The 15,853-nt window shown below is 48.5% G+C and overlaps 3 protein-coding genes across 3 annotated transcripts; all 3 read right to left on the bottom strand.

The window, feature by feature from the left end:
- Nucleotides 1-4,890: 4,890 nt before the first annotated feature.
- On the bottom strand, nucleotides 4,891-7,296 carry LOC125506330 (hydroxyphenylpyruvate reductase-like). Its single transcript, XM_048671174.1, has 2 exons — nucleotides 6,742-7,296; nucleotides 4,891-5,860 (listed from the first exon to the last, which is right to left on the bottom strand). The coding sequence occupies exons 1-2, from the start codon at nucleotides 7,171-7,173 to the stop codon at nucleotides 5,342-5,344; spliced, it is 951 nt and encodes a 316-aa protein (XP_048527131.1). The 5' UTR covers nucleotides 7,174-7,296; the 3' UTR covers nucleotides 4,891-5,341.
- Nucleotides 7,297-7,764: 468 nt separating this feature from the next.
- Nucleotides 7,765-8,256, bottom strand: LOC125506329 (defensin Ec-AMP-D2-like). The gene has a single exon (XM_048671173.1). The coding sequence runs from the start codon at nucleotides 8,195-8,197 to the stop codon at nucleotides 7,943-7,945; it is 255 nt and encodes an 84-aa protein (XP_048527130.1). The 5' UTR covers nucleotides 8,198-8,256; the 3' UTR covers nucleotides 7,765-7,942.
- Nucleotides 8,257-12,024: 3,768 nt separating this feature from the next.
- Nucleotides 12,025-12,431, bottom strand: LOC125506328 (defensin Ec-AMP-D2-like). The gene has a single exon (XM_048671172.1). The coding sequence runs from the start codon at nucleotides 12,345-12,347 to the stop codon at nucleotides 12,111-12,113; it is 237 nt and encodes a 78-aa protein (XP_048527129.1). The 5' UTR covers nucleotides 12,348-12,431; the 3' UTR covers nucleotides 12,025-12,110.
- Between the last annotated feature and the right edge of the window lie 3,422 nt (nucleotides 12,432-15,853).

The following is a 15,853-nucleotide window of genomic DNA, read 5'->3' as shown; positions in this document are numbered from 1 at the left end:
ACGGTTACTTGCAAAAGTGAGATCCGATAGAGATAGATGAAACTAAACAAACAATAAAGTAAATATTTTGGATTTTTTGGTTTATAGATCAGAAAGTAAAAGATTGCAAAATAGTAGATCGGAAACTTGTATGATGGAAAATAGACCCGGAGGCCATAGGTTTCACCAGGGGCTTCTCTCAAGATAGCAAATAATACGGTGGGTGAACAAATTACTATCGAGCAATTGATAGAAAAGCACAAAGTTATGACGATATCTAAGGCAATGATTATGAAATATAGGCATCACTTCCATGTCAAGTAGACCGAAACGATTCTGCATCTGCTACTATTACTCCAAACATCGACCGACTCCTGCCTGCATCTAGAGTATTAAGTTCATGAAGAACAGAGTAACACATTAAGTAAGATGACATGAGTAGAGTAATATACTCGAGCAATATGATGTAAAACCTATCTTTTTATCCTCGATGGCAATAATACAATACATGCCTTGCTACCCCTGCTGTCACTAGGAAAGGACACCGCAAGATTGAACCCAAAGCTAAGCACTTCTCCCATTGCAAGAAAAACCAATCTAGTTGGCCAAACCAAACCGATAGTTCGAAGAGAATTACAAAGATATCAGATCATGCATACAAGAATTCAGAGAAGATTCAAATAATATTCATAGATAAGCTGATCATAAATCCACAATTCAACGGATCTCGACAAACACACGGCAAAAGAAGATTACATCGGATAGATCTCCAAGAACATCAAGGAGAACATTGTATTGAGAATCAGAGAGAGAGAGAGAGAGAGAGAAGAAGACGAAGAAGAAGAAGAAGAAGAAGAAGAAGTCATCTAGCTACTAGCTATGGACCCATAGGTCTGAGGTAAACTACTCACGCTTCATCGGAAGGGCAATAGAGTTGATGTATAAGCCCTCCGTGATCGAATCCCCCTTCGGTGGGATGCCGGAAAAGGCCCCAAGATGGGATCTCGGGGGAACAGAAGATTGCGGGGTGGAAAAGTGTTTTCGTGGATGCTTCTGGTGGTTCGGGAATATATGTGAATATATAGGAGGAAGAAGTTGGTCAGGGGAGTCACGGGGGGCCCACAAGGAAGGGGGGCGCGCCCTCCCTCCTTGTGGTCGCCTCGTGGCTCTTCCAACTTGATCTCCAAGTCTCCTGGGTGTCTTCTGGTCCAAGAAAAATCATCATGAGGGTTTTATTCCGTTTGGACTCCGTTTGGTATTCCTTTTCTGCGAAGCTCAAGAGCAAGGAAAAAAACGGAAACTAGCACTGGGCTCTAGGTTAATAAGTTAGTCCCAAGAATAATATAAAATAGCATATTAATGCATATAAAACATCCAAAACAGATAATATAATAGCATGGAAATAAAAAAATATAGGTACGTTGGAGACGTATCAAGCATCCCCAAGCTTAATTCCTGCTCGTCCTCTAGTAGGTAAATGATAAAAACAGAATTTTTGATGTGGAATGATACCTAACATATTTATCCATGTAATTTTCTTTATTGTGGCATGAATGCTCAGATCCATAAGATTCAAAACAAAAGTTTAATATTGACATAAAAACAATAATACTTCAAGCATACTAACAAGGCAATTATGTCTTCTCAAAATAACATGGCCAAAGAAAGCTTATCACTACAAAATCATATAGTTTGGCTATGCTCCATATTCATCATAAAAAATATTCAAATCATGCACAACCCCGATGACAAGCCAAGCAATTGTTTCATACTTTTGATGTTCTCAAACTTTTTCAAATTTCACGCAATACATGAGCGTGAGCCATGGATATAGCACTATAGGTGGAATAGAATATGGTGGTTGTGGAGAAGACAAAAAGAAGGAGATAGTCTCACATCAACTAGGCGTATCAACGGGTTATGGAGATGCCCATCAATAGATATCAATGTGAGTGAGTAGGGATTGTCATGCAATGGGTGCACTAGAGGTATAAGTTTATGAAAGCTCAAAAAAACTAAGTGGGTGTGCATCCAACTCGCTTGCTCACGAAGACCTAAGGCAATCTGAGGAAGCCCATCATTAGAATATACAAGCCAAGTTCTGCTGGAGCCTAGGGCTGGAGATGGTGGTGGTGGTGCCTAGTGAGCTAGAGGTTGGAGGAGGAGCAGGGGAGAGGGGGAATGATGCGGAGCATCCTATGGTCATTCCCATGGATCTACCATCGTCTCACCAAGTGCCAAGAGGACCGATCACACGAGCACAAGCTAGAGCTCTCAAGACCGAGGTGACATCTCTCCTTGGTGATATTCCATATGACTCACTCGAGACATGGCTACTACCTAAATCCGGAATGTTGTGCATGATTAGGTATCAAGAGGACCCTCTCGGGGATGCGTACGAAGGCGAACAAGTCCCCAAGTTCATGGATGAAGAGAACCAACGGAAGGGGCCGAGAATAGGTCCCAGGACCCGGACATCTGGCCATGACCCCGGACATCTAGCCCCTGGAAGTGTCACCAGCAGCCACCCAGCCGTCAAGGTATAGGGCCCGGACATCCGGCCCAGGCCCCGGACATCCGGCCCGATGCGAGCCCGGACATCCGTCCCCAACCCAAAAATCTAACATCCTTCACAGAACCTCACCGAAGCCGGCCCCCGCCAGCCCGGACATCCGGCCCGATGTGAGCCGCCGGACATCCGGACTCCAACCCGAAAATCCGGACCACGCCTCTCCAGAGAGCACCGAAACTGGACCCTGCCAGCGAGACATCCGGCCCTCATGCCTCGGACGTTCAGCACCTCGGGAAGGCCCGGACATCCGGCCCGACGCCCGGACATCTGGCCCTTGTTTGCACACAGTGTAAAAGGGCCGAAGCCCATGTATCCATATGCCCCCCTAGACTATATATACTCTTCTCCCCAACGTTTTAGGGTTAGCAGAGATTATAGCTCATTGAGATTAGAGCTTTGCTCATCCATTTGTACCTCTACTCCATTGGAGACCAAGGCTTCCGCGGAGAAGATCCCCCAAGTGGATTAAAGACCCCGCAAGGAAAGATCCCCTTGTGGATTCAAGCCCCCATCTCCTCATGGATTGGGAAGAACTACTAACCGTTTGTATCGTCCCTTGTTGTGTTTGGATCATGTGTCTCATTGTGTACTCGGATCTAGCACATGTGTAATTGAATCTTGTTGATCTGAGTGGTTTCCTCTCGTTTCCCTTGTGTTTTCCCCTCGTGTGCTCTTCGTGTTCTTCGTGGGATCCGCTCCAATCATGAAAGATCGGCCCCTAGGGTTCCACCCTACATCAGGGAAGAGGAGGACGAGGAGGTTGGACGGCGACGTCCATGGAATGGGACAAGTGAGGGGAGCAACTCGGGTATGTTGGTCTACTATCTCCCTAAGTGTGAAAGTGGACGTTTGTCAACTATCTCCCTAAGTGTGAGAATGATTTCATAACTTCTGATAAAAGGGGCATTCATTCACGGGCCTCCTAGGTGTGTTGTTCCATCTTCGATGCCAGTATATGACGTGTTTGATAGCTTGAATCAAAATCTATCAGCTTCGCTGAATGTGACTTTTGGCAACTTGGGACTGTTTGTTGTGTGAAAACACTATTGGACCTGCATAGCACGATGCTTAAATCATCTCCAGACCTGACTTTGTAGGAACGCTCGAATCAACCATTTTTTCAAAGCAACGCCCGAGCAATGCAACTTGAGCATAAGTAGTGGCTCTGGTAGTGTGAGCCTGTAGGTGAGGTTTGCACGTGTTATATTGCACTCGTCCTCTTTGCTCCACTTCATATGATCCCTTTTAATCTAAACAACGGTGATTTGATTCAAAATAAGCTCTACAGGAAAAGATGCACATGTTCCATTCAGACGTACGGTTTCTAATTTCATGGACTGTAAGTCATCAGTTTCATGTTAATGTTTGGAGGTTTTTAGACGAATTTCGGAAAAATCTTTGTCCCAGACTACGACTAGCTTCTTTTCGCCCTTTCACATGACTTTCCTATTGGACGTTTTCTGTTTCGACGATCGTAGAAGAGTTGATCTACAATCCTTACTGGACCACATAAACATGTTCATGTGTACATGTTATGAACCGATGAATTTTGAGAAAATCTTCAACATTAACAGGAAAGTCGTGTGAAACTGCCAAATGAAGTTAGTGGTCGACCGGGACGAAGATTTTGTTGAAATTCATTAGACCACTAACTTTCGTATTGGACGTTTTCTGCTTCGACGATCATAGGAGAGTAGATCTACAACCCTTACTGGACCACATAACATGAAAATCTACTCGTTCATGACCATTTGAAAAAATTTTAGACCACTAACTTCATCTCGCTGTATCACACGACTTTCCTGTTATGTTTTCTGTTTCGCCGGTCGTAAACGAGTAGATATACATTTCTCTACCGATTGTACAAATGTATCACACCTGAGCGTCATTCGCGTAAAAAAATATTCGTTCCATTTGATTTCTTTACCATTTAATGAGCATCCAAGGGCTGCCACTCATACCTTTTTCTAGCTCGAGACGGCCTTTCTTTTCTTCCTTCAGCGCCCGTTTCCACGTGAGGTAAGTTTACCATCAGTGCGGACATAATGAAATAGCAGAACGTTGCATCCGAAGAGAAAATGCGTATTACCAAACAACCATGTGTGTGTTTTTTCTAAGTTAGGTTGAGGAGGATGGAGGCTACCAAACTTTATGCACAACATGCATAGCCAGGCCCAACTCAGCCAAGCTATTTAAAAACGCAAAAAGCTTGCAAGCTACCAAACACATCCATACTCAATAGCAACATTTACTCAGCCAAGAAAATCGGGCATATTACATAGCATGACATTGGCATCGACAAAACATAAACCACGAAAACCCGGATACAAGATGATCCCAGAAGAAATCAAATTTATCAAATAGGTCTCGCAAAACTGCTTACCGATAAGAACCTGCAGATATGTCAAAAGAGATATTGAAAGGGAAAACATCTTATCGTGCTTCTTCAAAATAAAATCAAGAAAAGGGGAAGAACCTGGGACTCTACATCGAGTGATGCATACAACCATATACTCCCTCCGTCCGGAAATACTTGTCGTGGAAATGAATGTATCTAGGTGTATTTTAGTTCTAGATACATCCATATTTATCCATTTCTCTGACAAGTATTTTCGGACGGAGGGAGTATTATTAAATATTGATAAAGCCAAACAAACCGGCTTACAAAGAGAGAAATTGTTTTTGAGGCCATCCACATAGAACATACCTTGAGATAACAACTTCAAATAACAGGAGGCATATAAAACACATTATAATGCCCGTTGGTGCTTGCGACCAGAGATCATCATATCAGATAACAGGTGTCAGCAGTGGTTTCTTCAGAACATGCGCCTCCAGGTTATCGAGAACCAGGTCCGCCATCGCCTTGCGCGTCTCGTGTGTCCCGCTCCCCATGTGTGGTACCAGGACAACATTGTCAAGTGTGAAGAGGGACTCGGGCACATTGGGCTCATCCTCAAACACATCGAGGCCTGCCCCACCAAGGCGCCCCTCAACGAGGGCAGAAACAAGCTCAGGCTCATCAACATGAGGGCCACGCCCGATGTTTATGAGCACACCCTTGGGTCCGAGTGCCTCGATCACCTCACGGTTGACAATGTGGCGAGTCTGTTCATTCAATGAGCAAGCCACCACGAGGACGTCGCTGCTTGCTGCCAATCCAACTACAGAAGGGTAATAGGTGTAACTGGGGTAGTCCTTCTTTGTTCTCTGGTAGTAGTTAACTGGGCAATCAAAGGCCTCCACTCGAGTGGCAATGGCAAGCCCTATCCTGCCCAGCCCAATAATGCCCACTCTTTTGCCACTGAACTGCAGAAGGATAAACAAAATCCATGAGAAAATCAAATAACAAATCATGTTCTATGTGCATAAACAAGTAAATCACGTTACACAAAGATAAGAAAGAAAACATCTAAAACGAAAGGCGGAGTTTGCACACTCTGAACACACAGACAGATGCATATATTCCTGTAAATATGCAGCTCAAAACATGTGCTATTAAATTCTTTCGAGACAGATCAACCATTGCCATGCATGTTTCTTCCGTGTCAGTTCCTACATGAGGGACCAAAACAACATTATCTAAGAGCAGGTACAAGCTCAGGTTGATCCGTATGTGCTTCACGGATGCCTATGAGCACACCCTCTGGTCCTAGTCCATCCATGATTGTACAACTAAAGTGTGATGGGTCTTTGCATCAAGGGAACATGCTACAAGAAGCACATCACAGTTGCCTCTTGCCTGCCAGGTCAACAACATTTGTAAAGAACCTGTACTTTGGAAATTAATGGCTTGTGTGATCATGAATGATAACTGATTGAGCAACCAAATGCGTCAGCTCCTTTTGCTACAGCTAAGCACATCGTGCCAAGCCCAAGAATAGGAGCTGTTTAACCACTGAACTGCACAATAATAACATTTTTTTCCCGAGGGAACTGCACAATAATAACTACTACAGTGCTAAGTGCATTCTATCCTTGAGATAGGTGCACCTGAACATTTTTCACAAACTGCAGGTGCTACCGTCCGGTCCCTGCATCAATTCCATAACCTAGTACGTATGAGGTAGACATTATAGGAGCGAAACTACGACCATATATGAGCAATCCTATATAAATCAAAATCACTTATTAGAAGGCACTGGAGTATAAACGGAAGTCAACGCTAGCCAAGCATATAGGAAACTAACTCGCGTGGTGAGTGCGTAGTCCCCCTTGGCCTTCCACAGGCCGGCGCGCACGAAGCGGTCGGCCTGCGGGATTCTCCGTAGCGCGGCGACGGCGAGGCCGACGGCGAGGTCGGCGACGTCGTCGGTGAGGACGTCGGGGGTGTTGGTGACGCGGATCCCGCGCTCGCGGCACTTGGGGAGGTCGACGTGGTCGATCCCCACGGAGAAGGACACGACGATCTCGAGCGACGGCAGCGCGTCGATGAGCGCGGCGAGGGCGCTGTAGCCGGGGTAGGCAACGACGGCGCGGATGGCGGAGGCGTTGGCGCGGAGGAACTCGGCGCTGCCGTCGGGAGGGGCGTCCCAAAGGCGGATGAGGCGGAAGCGGCGGTCGAGCTCCTGCTCCAGGTAGGCGTTCACGGGGTGCAGCAGCAGCACGCCCAGGGTCTCCATCGCCGTCGCCGTCGCCGTCGCGAACGCCGAGAGCAGCAGTAGCGGCAGGCGGGTGGGTTGGTGGTGGCAAAAAATCTTATATAAAACCTGGTACGCGACTACAACGCGCACTATACCTAGGAACAACCTACGAAGCCTGCCATAAACTCTCTTCTGCCCCCTGAATCCAACTGGGGGGGGGTGGGGAGCAACCGGGCAGCAACTAATCTCGGCCCAATTACATTGCTCCACATCAGCCCGAAACATAAATACGTAAAAACTGTACGTACGTAGGACCGTATAACGTAGGGGTAGCGCGCACGTACACTCTGCTCTGTAGACTTCCCCGCGTGCCAAGATTTTTCGTGACCAACGCCTTGCCCTGTCCCTGCAAAAAAAAACGCCTTGCCCTGTCTGCAGCAGTGCGCAACATCGCCCCCTGTTTTCCTGAACGGGTGAAAATGTGTCGGTTTGCCATTATTTGGCTTGACATGAAAATTCAGGTGGGCAGTTCAAAAATGAAAATTTAAACCCACATATCGAACGGGCAACACAAGGAATAATTATTACTCCATCCGTCTCATAATATAAGAGTGTTTTTAGGAAGTAGTATAAAGTAAAAGGGGACCTGCGTTTCTTATACCAATCACAGCATGCCATGACAGACAGGCCGAGGTTTATTCACGGACACAGTACTACAATACACGCACAGAGGTGCGAGCAAGCCAGCATGCACGCAGGCAGGCTGCAGCTAGGCGGACGTACGGACGAAGTAGAGGCAATAGGTTGGTCACTGGCGGCAGTGGGTGGTGCAGAAGCAGCGGTGGCGGAAGCCGCGGCACTTGCCGCCGGGGAAGCCCTCGGTCTTGCAGACGTTGGCGCAGTTGCGGTGGCGCACGCAGGGGCCCCTGAACCTGTGGCTCTTCGCCTCGCACGTCCGCGCCTCAGCCACCGCCACCGGGCCTCCCATCTCCCCCGTGGCCGCCAGCAGCAGCACCAGGAGGAGCGCCGCCGAGAGGAGCTTGCGTGAAGCCTCCATCGACATCGATTACTGCTTGGTATGAGTGTATCAGGGTTGTGGTGGAGTGATGGAGCTGCTGTGTGTGAGCACACCGGCTTATATACAGCGAAATGCACAAGCTACCGATGCCATGGGGTCAAACCGAACGCGATGCAGCTGCATCCAAATGAAAAAGGCGACAAATATGTGCCGCAAGTAGGTCGGTAGGAGTACGTGCAAAGAGCCAAAGGTCGGTCCGGTGACGCCATGGATTGCTACAAGAAACTGACGTGGTCTGCGACGTCGACGACGACTGGATTGCTGTGAGCTAGCGGGTAGGAAGCGGCGAGCGGTTTATCACGAACGCATCGATACGGACGCTGGACACGAACACGATTCTTCTAGCGTCCCCGCCAGGTAGGTAACAGCAAATGAATCCATCGTTGGGGCAAGCTTTGAGATGTATGCTACACTGGACCATTTATGTCCATGCATTTTAATTTTGACTACCACCTATTGTGTGTTTTGTAGATTTGTACATATGCTCCCGTAAAAAAGGAATAGATTTGTACATATGCTAAAGCGGTATACTCTGCCGGATGCTTAGAGATTTTCTTCTACAAAAATATGCTGCCTAGTGCTGGCCGATCTCGTTTTAAAAGTATCACAGCTCTCAAGGTACAATTTTTTTCTAACAGTCCGTGTGGCCCCTACAAGTTCTTGAATTTATAGTTTTAGTCCTTGTTTCATTTGTTTTTGGGTGATGGTGGTTCTTGATGTTTACACTCCTTCAATTTTTTTTAGTTCGGAATGCTTGGCTCTGATACTTAGACCGATCTATATTCGTTGCGTATGTGAGGATTGGAGATATAGGAGGGAGTGGTTTTTCACTCTTTCAATCTTGTTTAGTGAAAATCCATATTATAGTCAAAGCTTATTTTTGTGATCATTATTATGTATCACAGCAAAAAAGTCAAAGAAAAATATTGAGTCATGCGTGGCATAATAAAATCTGAGGGATGAAACACATAGGCAAAAGGCGAGTGTTTGGTTTGGTGACAGCTAGATGCATGTAGACATATTTAATTAATTGGTGTAATAAGATTGCAATACTTTGTCACACAACCAGTTTTGCAAGCTCGTTAGAGTTGCCACATGTTTGATTTGCAGCAACCCCCCTAATCTGAGCCCAACAATTTAGAAAAATGTGGCAACATCTATCCTACTTAAAATGAACACAAGGTTTTATTAAAAAAAATCTCATCGATTTTCTTTTGAACCGCCTCAACTGGTCCACGCCTTATTGGTTTAACTAATAGAATCATGTTTTCTTTGGTAAATCAATAACTACTGATTCAATTGCGACATTTAGTATGTAACTATAATATAACAATAAAATGTTCGATAAATGACAACGGTTGGGTGGAAAATATTGCGCCTCATTACAATGCACAACCAACTATCTAGTTTACTTTATATGTGACAATATATGGACCAATTTTGATCGTCGGACACAAGTAGCAGATAAAATTGGGAAAATTCGAATCTGAGCCCGAGCTCATCTGCACCTGCGCTCACGAAAAAAAATTAAAATAAATACTAGAAAAATTCAAAAGAATCCAAACAAATTTTGGGTGGTGGACAATTTGATGCGTGAGGTACGCTCCAATTTTCAAAACATTTGGACTTCTGTGCAGCTCTCAGTAAAAAAGACAAATCGGAGGTCTGTAAAAATGTGTACTGTTCATGTACTGTTCTGGTCTGATTTTTCTTTTTTGCTGAGAGCTGCACAGAAGTCCAAATGTTTTGAAAATTGAAGCGTGCCTCACGCATCAAATTGTCTACCACCCAAAAAAATTGGAATGTTTTGAATTTTTCTGAATTTTTTACGATTTTTTTTTGACCGGGTGCAGATGCACCCGGGCATCGAAACGCCGTTCTCATAAAATTGTGACAATGCTGACAAAGTTAATATATGAACCGCAATCCTCCCCTGAAGGGGGTCCGTCCATAGGTGAATTATAGGGGCCTCTTGGGCTTAGATTTCTTCAGAAGGGGCCATTTTGTGCCAATTCGTCAATAAGAGAGAAGCCAGCTATGGTTTTTGCTGTCAAAGCTCCTAATTAGCGCTCGTTGCGCTTGGTAGCGAGGCAGCGCTCACGTGCCCCCTTGTGTGGGCTGGGCTAGCTATGCGAGCGAGCAGCTCACTCATCAAGCGCACACGCCTAGTCACTCTTCATGATTGACCTGGTCGACCAGTTGACCGTTGACTTTTGGACTGAACATAGTTTCTTTTTTCAAATTTGAAAAAAACAATTGTGGCTCGGAAAAAAGTTCATGAATCCAGAAAAAATCGCAAATTTAAAGAAAAAACAATTATTGCAAAAATAGTTCAGTTTTGGAAAAGTTCATGAATATGAAAAATGCTTCTGGATTTTAAATATGTTCACGAATTTATAAAAAAGTAACCAATTTGGAAAATGTTCAAGGATTTCAAAAAGTTTCTGCTTTTTTTAATTTGTGTTTAAAACACATTAAATGCAAAATGAAGAAAAAAGGAAAATGAAAAGTGAAAATAAAAAGGCAAGCAAAGAAAAATCCGGTCAGAAGCTTCCCAAAAATGGTTTGATGCTTCTAGAAGCTTCCTATAAGTGGCCACAAAGCTGCACAAAAATCAGGAATGTTTCAATGCGTTATAGGTCGGCCCAGTTGGTTTACATACGGAGACGTCTTTAACCAGCGCGGCTGAAGCACCGAAAAAATTGGAATCTTTTGTAAACACACTCACATGTATATTTTGTCCTTTGCAAAATTTCACAACATTTTACTTTCACATGTGGCGTACAAAGAAAAGAGAAATATGTATTTTTCAAATGGGCCTCTTTTTTCTTTTGGGCCAGATATTTTTTCTGTACAGCTTACACATTACATTTTTTCAAAACAAAATTTCACGGATCCGTAGTGCACATATACATGTTTCCACAGATTTATTTTTTTATTTTTTTATAACTTCGCGCCACTAGACGCCGGGACCTTTTACGCGTGGCCAGTCCATCGTGCATGAGCATTGAGCAGCGCCGGGTACGTGTCAGCTGTCGCGTTCCTTGCTGCACACATGCCTCGATCACACATTTCTCAAACAAACAAAGAAACATGCATCGATCAGACGGAAGTAGCATGGGACATGCACGTCGTTTCGTGTGCAGAGCAAGTGAGTGACCGATTGAACACGCTTACACGCGCACAACACAAGTGAAAGGAAACATGGGACCTCACTGCAACTTTGAGGACGAACCCAAACATCGAACGGACACAAGCACAAGTTGTTTCTTATACCCAGCTCGGCCTGCCAGGAGAGACAAGCTTACGACGCGTTTGGTTCGTGATTTTTCGGCCGTCTTCCGATAACACTGCCTTCTGAATACGTTACCTCCGTTTGGTTGGGCTGGCCCGGTTTCAGGTCCCCTGCAATCAGAAAGCGCTCGTTCACAAAACCCAATACGGCCCCTGTCGACTGGTATCCAATAACGGCCTCGCTTCGTCTCCTTCCGCTCTCCTCGCGTCGCCTGGTCCCCTCCTGTTCCTGTGTCGTCCCGCAGCCGCAACGAGCAACGCAGCCGTTCTCCCGCCGGCCGCCGGAGAACCACTCCTCCACCACGAGACCTGTACAAGCAAAGCGGGCGACCTCCCCTCGCCGTCCCTCTCCTCCGCCATAACTCAGAGCAGCAGCGCCTGACCCCAACCTCTCCTCTTCCCTTTCACCTCCACTAAAATGGCAAGCCAAACCTTGACTGAACCAAACAAATCATGTAATCACAAAAAACGTCACCTAATACGGAGTATCCTGATTACAATGCTCAATACGTTACCTGTCTCCAACCAAACGCCTCGTTAGGTTTATTCATGGACATGGACACGGCACACGCACAAAGGTGCCAGCATGCATGCAGCTAGGCTACTAGCGGCAGTGGGTGGTGCAGAAGCAGCGGCGGCGGGCGCCGCGGCACTTCCCGTCGGGAAAGCCCTCGGTCCGGCAGACGTTGGCGCAGTTGTGGCCGCGCAGGCAGAGGCCCGCGAACCTGTGGCTCAGCGACTCGCACCTCCGAGCTTCCGCCACCGCCACCGGGCCTCCCATCTCCCCCGTCGCCGCGAGCAGCAGCACCAGGAGGAGCGCGGCGGAGACGAGCTTGCCCATCGATCTATTACAGCTAGTGTACGAGTGTGTCTGGTGGGGTGTCGACGGAGCTGGTGCGTGTGAGCACTGAGCACCCCCAGCTTATATGGCGGCACGCCGCACGCGCAACCGATGCCAATGGGGTCACACGAGTCACAACCAACGATGGATGCAGCAGTCGGAGTGTACGTCATCTCAAAGAGGAAAAGGCCGCAACCCGCAAGCAGGGTAGGGTAGTATCCCACGTACGCGCGTGCTTCAATTGCCACCGTCCGCTGCTCCAGGACACGCACGGCGCTGGAAGCTTGCTAACAGAACTTTGTGCGCAAGCAAGGTGGATGGATTGCTACAACAAATCCGCGTGGTCTGCGACGCCGATGACTGGACGGATGGCCGCTCCCTCCCGAACGCATCGACACGGTCGGTGGACACGAGCACGACTCGTCTTCAGAGTTGTTCTAGTGCAGTGGAGGGAGAAAGTTTGGCCCGCGTGTTTGCATCGCAGCTTGCCCTGCCCGGGACACATGTGCAGATCTCAACGATGCCCGGGAACGGTTTGGCCGGAAGTGGAGCCAGGCTCACAAGTTATGGTCGCGCCATGCACACCTGCTTGTTGATGTTAGAGCATCTCCGGCCGTTGACCCTCAGGTGGCGATTTTACGCGTCCCCTGGGGGCGAGCCAGCGCTAAAATCGGCGCTCCAGGGTCGCTCCAGATGTGGTTTTTTTTATTATTTCAAAAAATCTGAATTCGGTAAAGTTCGGCTAAATTCGACAATCTGACATTAATATACAACATGTTCGGCGTTACATAAATTATTTAAAAAAAGACATCTAAGGGGCGAAGAAGTCGCTGAGCGCGGCGAAGTCGCCGACGTCGCCGCCGTCCTTGTCGTCGTCGGCAGCGTTCTCCTTCTTGACGGCGCGGCCGCCCCTGCTGGACCCCTGCCCGGCGTCTCCAAGGCGGACCGGTGGTGGCGGTGGCGCGTCGTCGTCGTCGACGACGACGACGCCTCCCTCGTCCCGTCCACGGCGCCGAGCTTCAAACTGCTCGTAGGCGGCGCGCTGGCGCTCCAGTTCCAGTTGTGCCCAGTCATCGCGCGCCCATTTGAGGGCCGCCGCGTCGTCGAGCTCCTCCTCCTTGACGCCGCCGGCGAGCCCGGGCTCCGTCTTCACGACGGGGAGCCCCGGCTCCGACTTGACGGCAGCGTGCCCCGGCTCCGTCTTTGGCTTGACAAAGCGCGGAGGAGCCGAGGAGGGGGCGCGCCTGCCACCATCGTTGATGACGATGCCGGCGCTGCGGGTGTGCCGGCCGAGCGGCGTCTCCGCGGCGGGCTCGGCCTTGACGCCGAACAGCGCTGGCGAGCCGGAAGAGTGGGAGGAGGAGCGGGAGGACGAGGAAGAAGAGGAGGAGCCGAACCTCCTGGGCGCCCACGGCCCGGCGCTCCGGCAGGGGGGTGTCGTGGGTCTAAGACTGACAGTAGAATGGGGGTAGGTATGAGGAGGCAAGATCCTAACTATGGAGTAGTTGTACACACGAGTTTACGAGTTCAGGCCCTTCACGGAGGAAGTAACAGCCCTACGTCTCGGTGCCCGGAGGCGGTCGACTGGATTGTGTATATGTGTGTGTTTACAAAAGGATGTGAACCCTTGTCCCAGAGGAGGGGGGTGGCTTATATAGAGTGTGCCAGGACCCCAGCTCTCCTCCGTTACATAGGATTCAATGTACATTAAGAGTGGAACGTTACTGGTAACGCCAGCAATTAAGTGATATAAACGATAATTAAGTCTATGAGTAAACACCCGACCGTTGTTGTGTAGAGTGGCTTTAGGTCTTCTGTACGTCGAGTGGTTACTATGACGGTCGAGTGTCATTGATTTTTCCGAGTGGAATGTCTCTGGTCGAGTGGATGATGGTACCCTTCGAATGCTTCTGGCTTTAGGGCGATGACCTTGGGAGGGCGTCTAGGTCAGGCCTATGACCCTACCCTAGGTACATAGCTTCATCATTAGCCCCCGAATGGTTCGGGGCTTGAGTGGAGAAGGAGTTGAGAATTCTTACGATTCAATTTTCGTGCTTCGGGAACGTCTTATTTGCGATCAAGCGAACAATTATGATGATCCCAACTTCTTCTCAGTCGCCTTGATCCATTGTTGGTTCTGCTGAGTGAAATTTTGCTGCAATGCTCTAAGTGCTGATATGGAAAAGATCCTCCGCCTGACAGGTTGCCTTGCTGCGCGCGGATATCATGGGATTTTGTATTTGGGGAAGCGCGCGAGACGGAGGAGTCCGCAGTAATCGGATAAGATCAGGCGAGACCGCCTCGATCACCGCGCCACCTTTTTCGCCACGTACCTCGCGCGCGACTGTTGCGGGATTTGATTGGATCGTCTGGCCCCACAGGTCAGCCACTCGGAAGCGGCCCCATATAAGGTGCCAGATTGGATTTTGTGCACATTGCTTCTCCATTCTCCTCCTTTCTCCTTTGCTTTCTCCGCCATCTCCATCTTCGCTCTTAGGTCCGCTGCTCCGTTCGAGCTTCGCCTGCGACCATGGGGAAGGAGAAGACGGTGGCCTTGGAGCGTGCAAAGAAGGCGACGGCGAAGGCGAAGGGAAAGAGGTCCAACCGGGGTGGATCCCCATCGAGATCCGGCCTGCCGCGCGGCTGGATCCAGGGCGACTGGATCCGGTCTACGATCAGCCAAGACGACATCGATGATCTGGTCAAGGGGGGGGGCTGATTCCCCATGAATCGGCGCGGCTCTCGGAAGGAGAGACCGAACCGCATCCGCGTGATGGTGAGTGCGTTCTCCTCGCAACTCATGTTGACCGTGAATTTTCTCTACCTCCCCATCCTTTTTTCTGGGGATTCTTGAACTTCTTTGGAGGACAACTTCACCATTTCAATCCCAACTCCATCGTATATCTTGCCGCCTACGTGTCCATGTGCGAGAACTTCTTAGGTTGTAGGCCACACTGGGGTCTTTTCAAGCACATTTTCACTTGCCGTTCTCAGTCGGTCAAGAAGGCCAATCCGAGTGACGAGAAAATGCGCGTGATTCAGATGTGCGGGGGTCTTGGGATTCAGATGAGAAATAAAAGCACTTTCCCAGCAATGATCCTTCCCGAGTCGGTCCGAGGTTGGCAGTCGACCTGGTTTTATTGCAAAGACCAGCCGACTCCAGGTCAGTCGACCGGGCTCCCTGCTTTTTTCCATGGCTCGGGTTGAGAAGCCCTCCGCATTGAAAGTGATCCCAGAGGAGAGAGCGCAGGTGAAGGTGTTGGTCGAGCGGGTGGTCCAGCTCGTTCGGGACGGCGTGACCGGTATGGATCTGTTGGAGGTATTCCTCAAACGACGCATCCAGCCGCTCCAAGCTCGTGATCATCCAATGTGGATGTACTCGGGCATTGAAGATTCCACTCGGATCCACCCGGAGGAGGTCGACGAGGATACGGTGGAGAAGTGGCTGAGAGGCATCACAGGCAACAAGGATAACCCCATGGGGTCCAGGAGGGTCGCTCCATTCG

The sequence above is a fragment of the Triticum urartu genome, chromosome 5 (genome assembly GCF_003073215.2).
Source record: "Triticum urartu cultivar G1812 chromosome 5, Tu2.1, whole genome shotgun sequence".
Lineage (NCBI taxonomy): Eukaryota > Viridiplantae > Streptophyta > Magnoliopsida > Poales > Poaceae > Triticum > Triticum urartu.
This window is presented reverse-complemented; position numbering and strand designations above follow the sequence as displayed.

What these genes read in the sequence shown, in the direction of transcription:
- LOC125506330 (XM_048671174.1), bottom strand. Translation starts at nt 7,173, where the DNA reads ATGGAGACCCTGGGCGTGCTGCTGCTGCACCCCGTGAACGCCTACCTG. An exon ending in ACTACGCACTCACCACGCGA is followed by an intron (nt 5,861 to 6,741) that starts GTTAGTTTCCTA and finishes ATCCTTCTGCAG; the next exon opens with TTCAGTGGCAAAAGAGTGGG.
- LOC125506329 (XM_048671173.1), bottom strand. Translation starts at nt 8,197, where the DNA reads ATGTCGATGGAGGCTTCACGCAAGCTCCTCTCGGCGGCGCTCCTCCTG.
- LOC125506328 (XM_048671172.1), bottom strand. Translation starts at nt 12,347, where the DNA reads ATGGGCAAGCTCGTCTCCGCCGCGCTCCTCCTGGTGCTGCTGCTCGCG.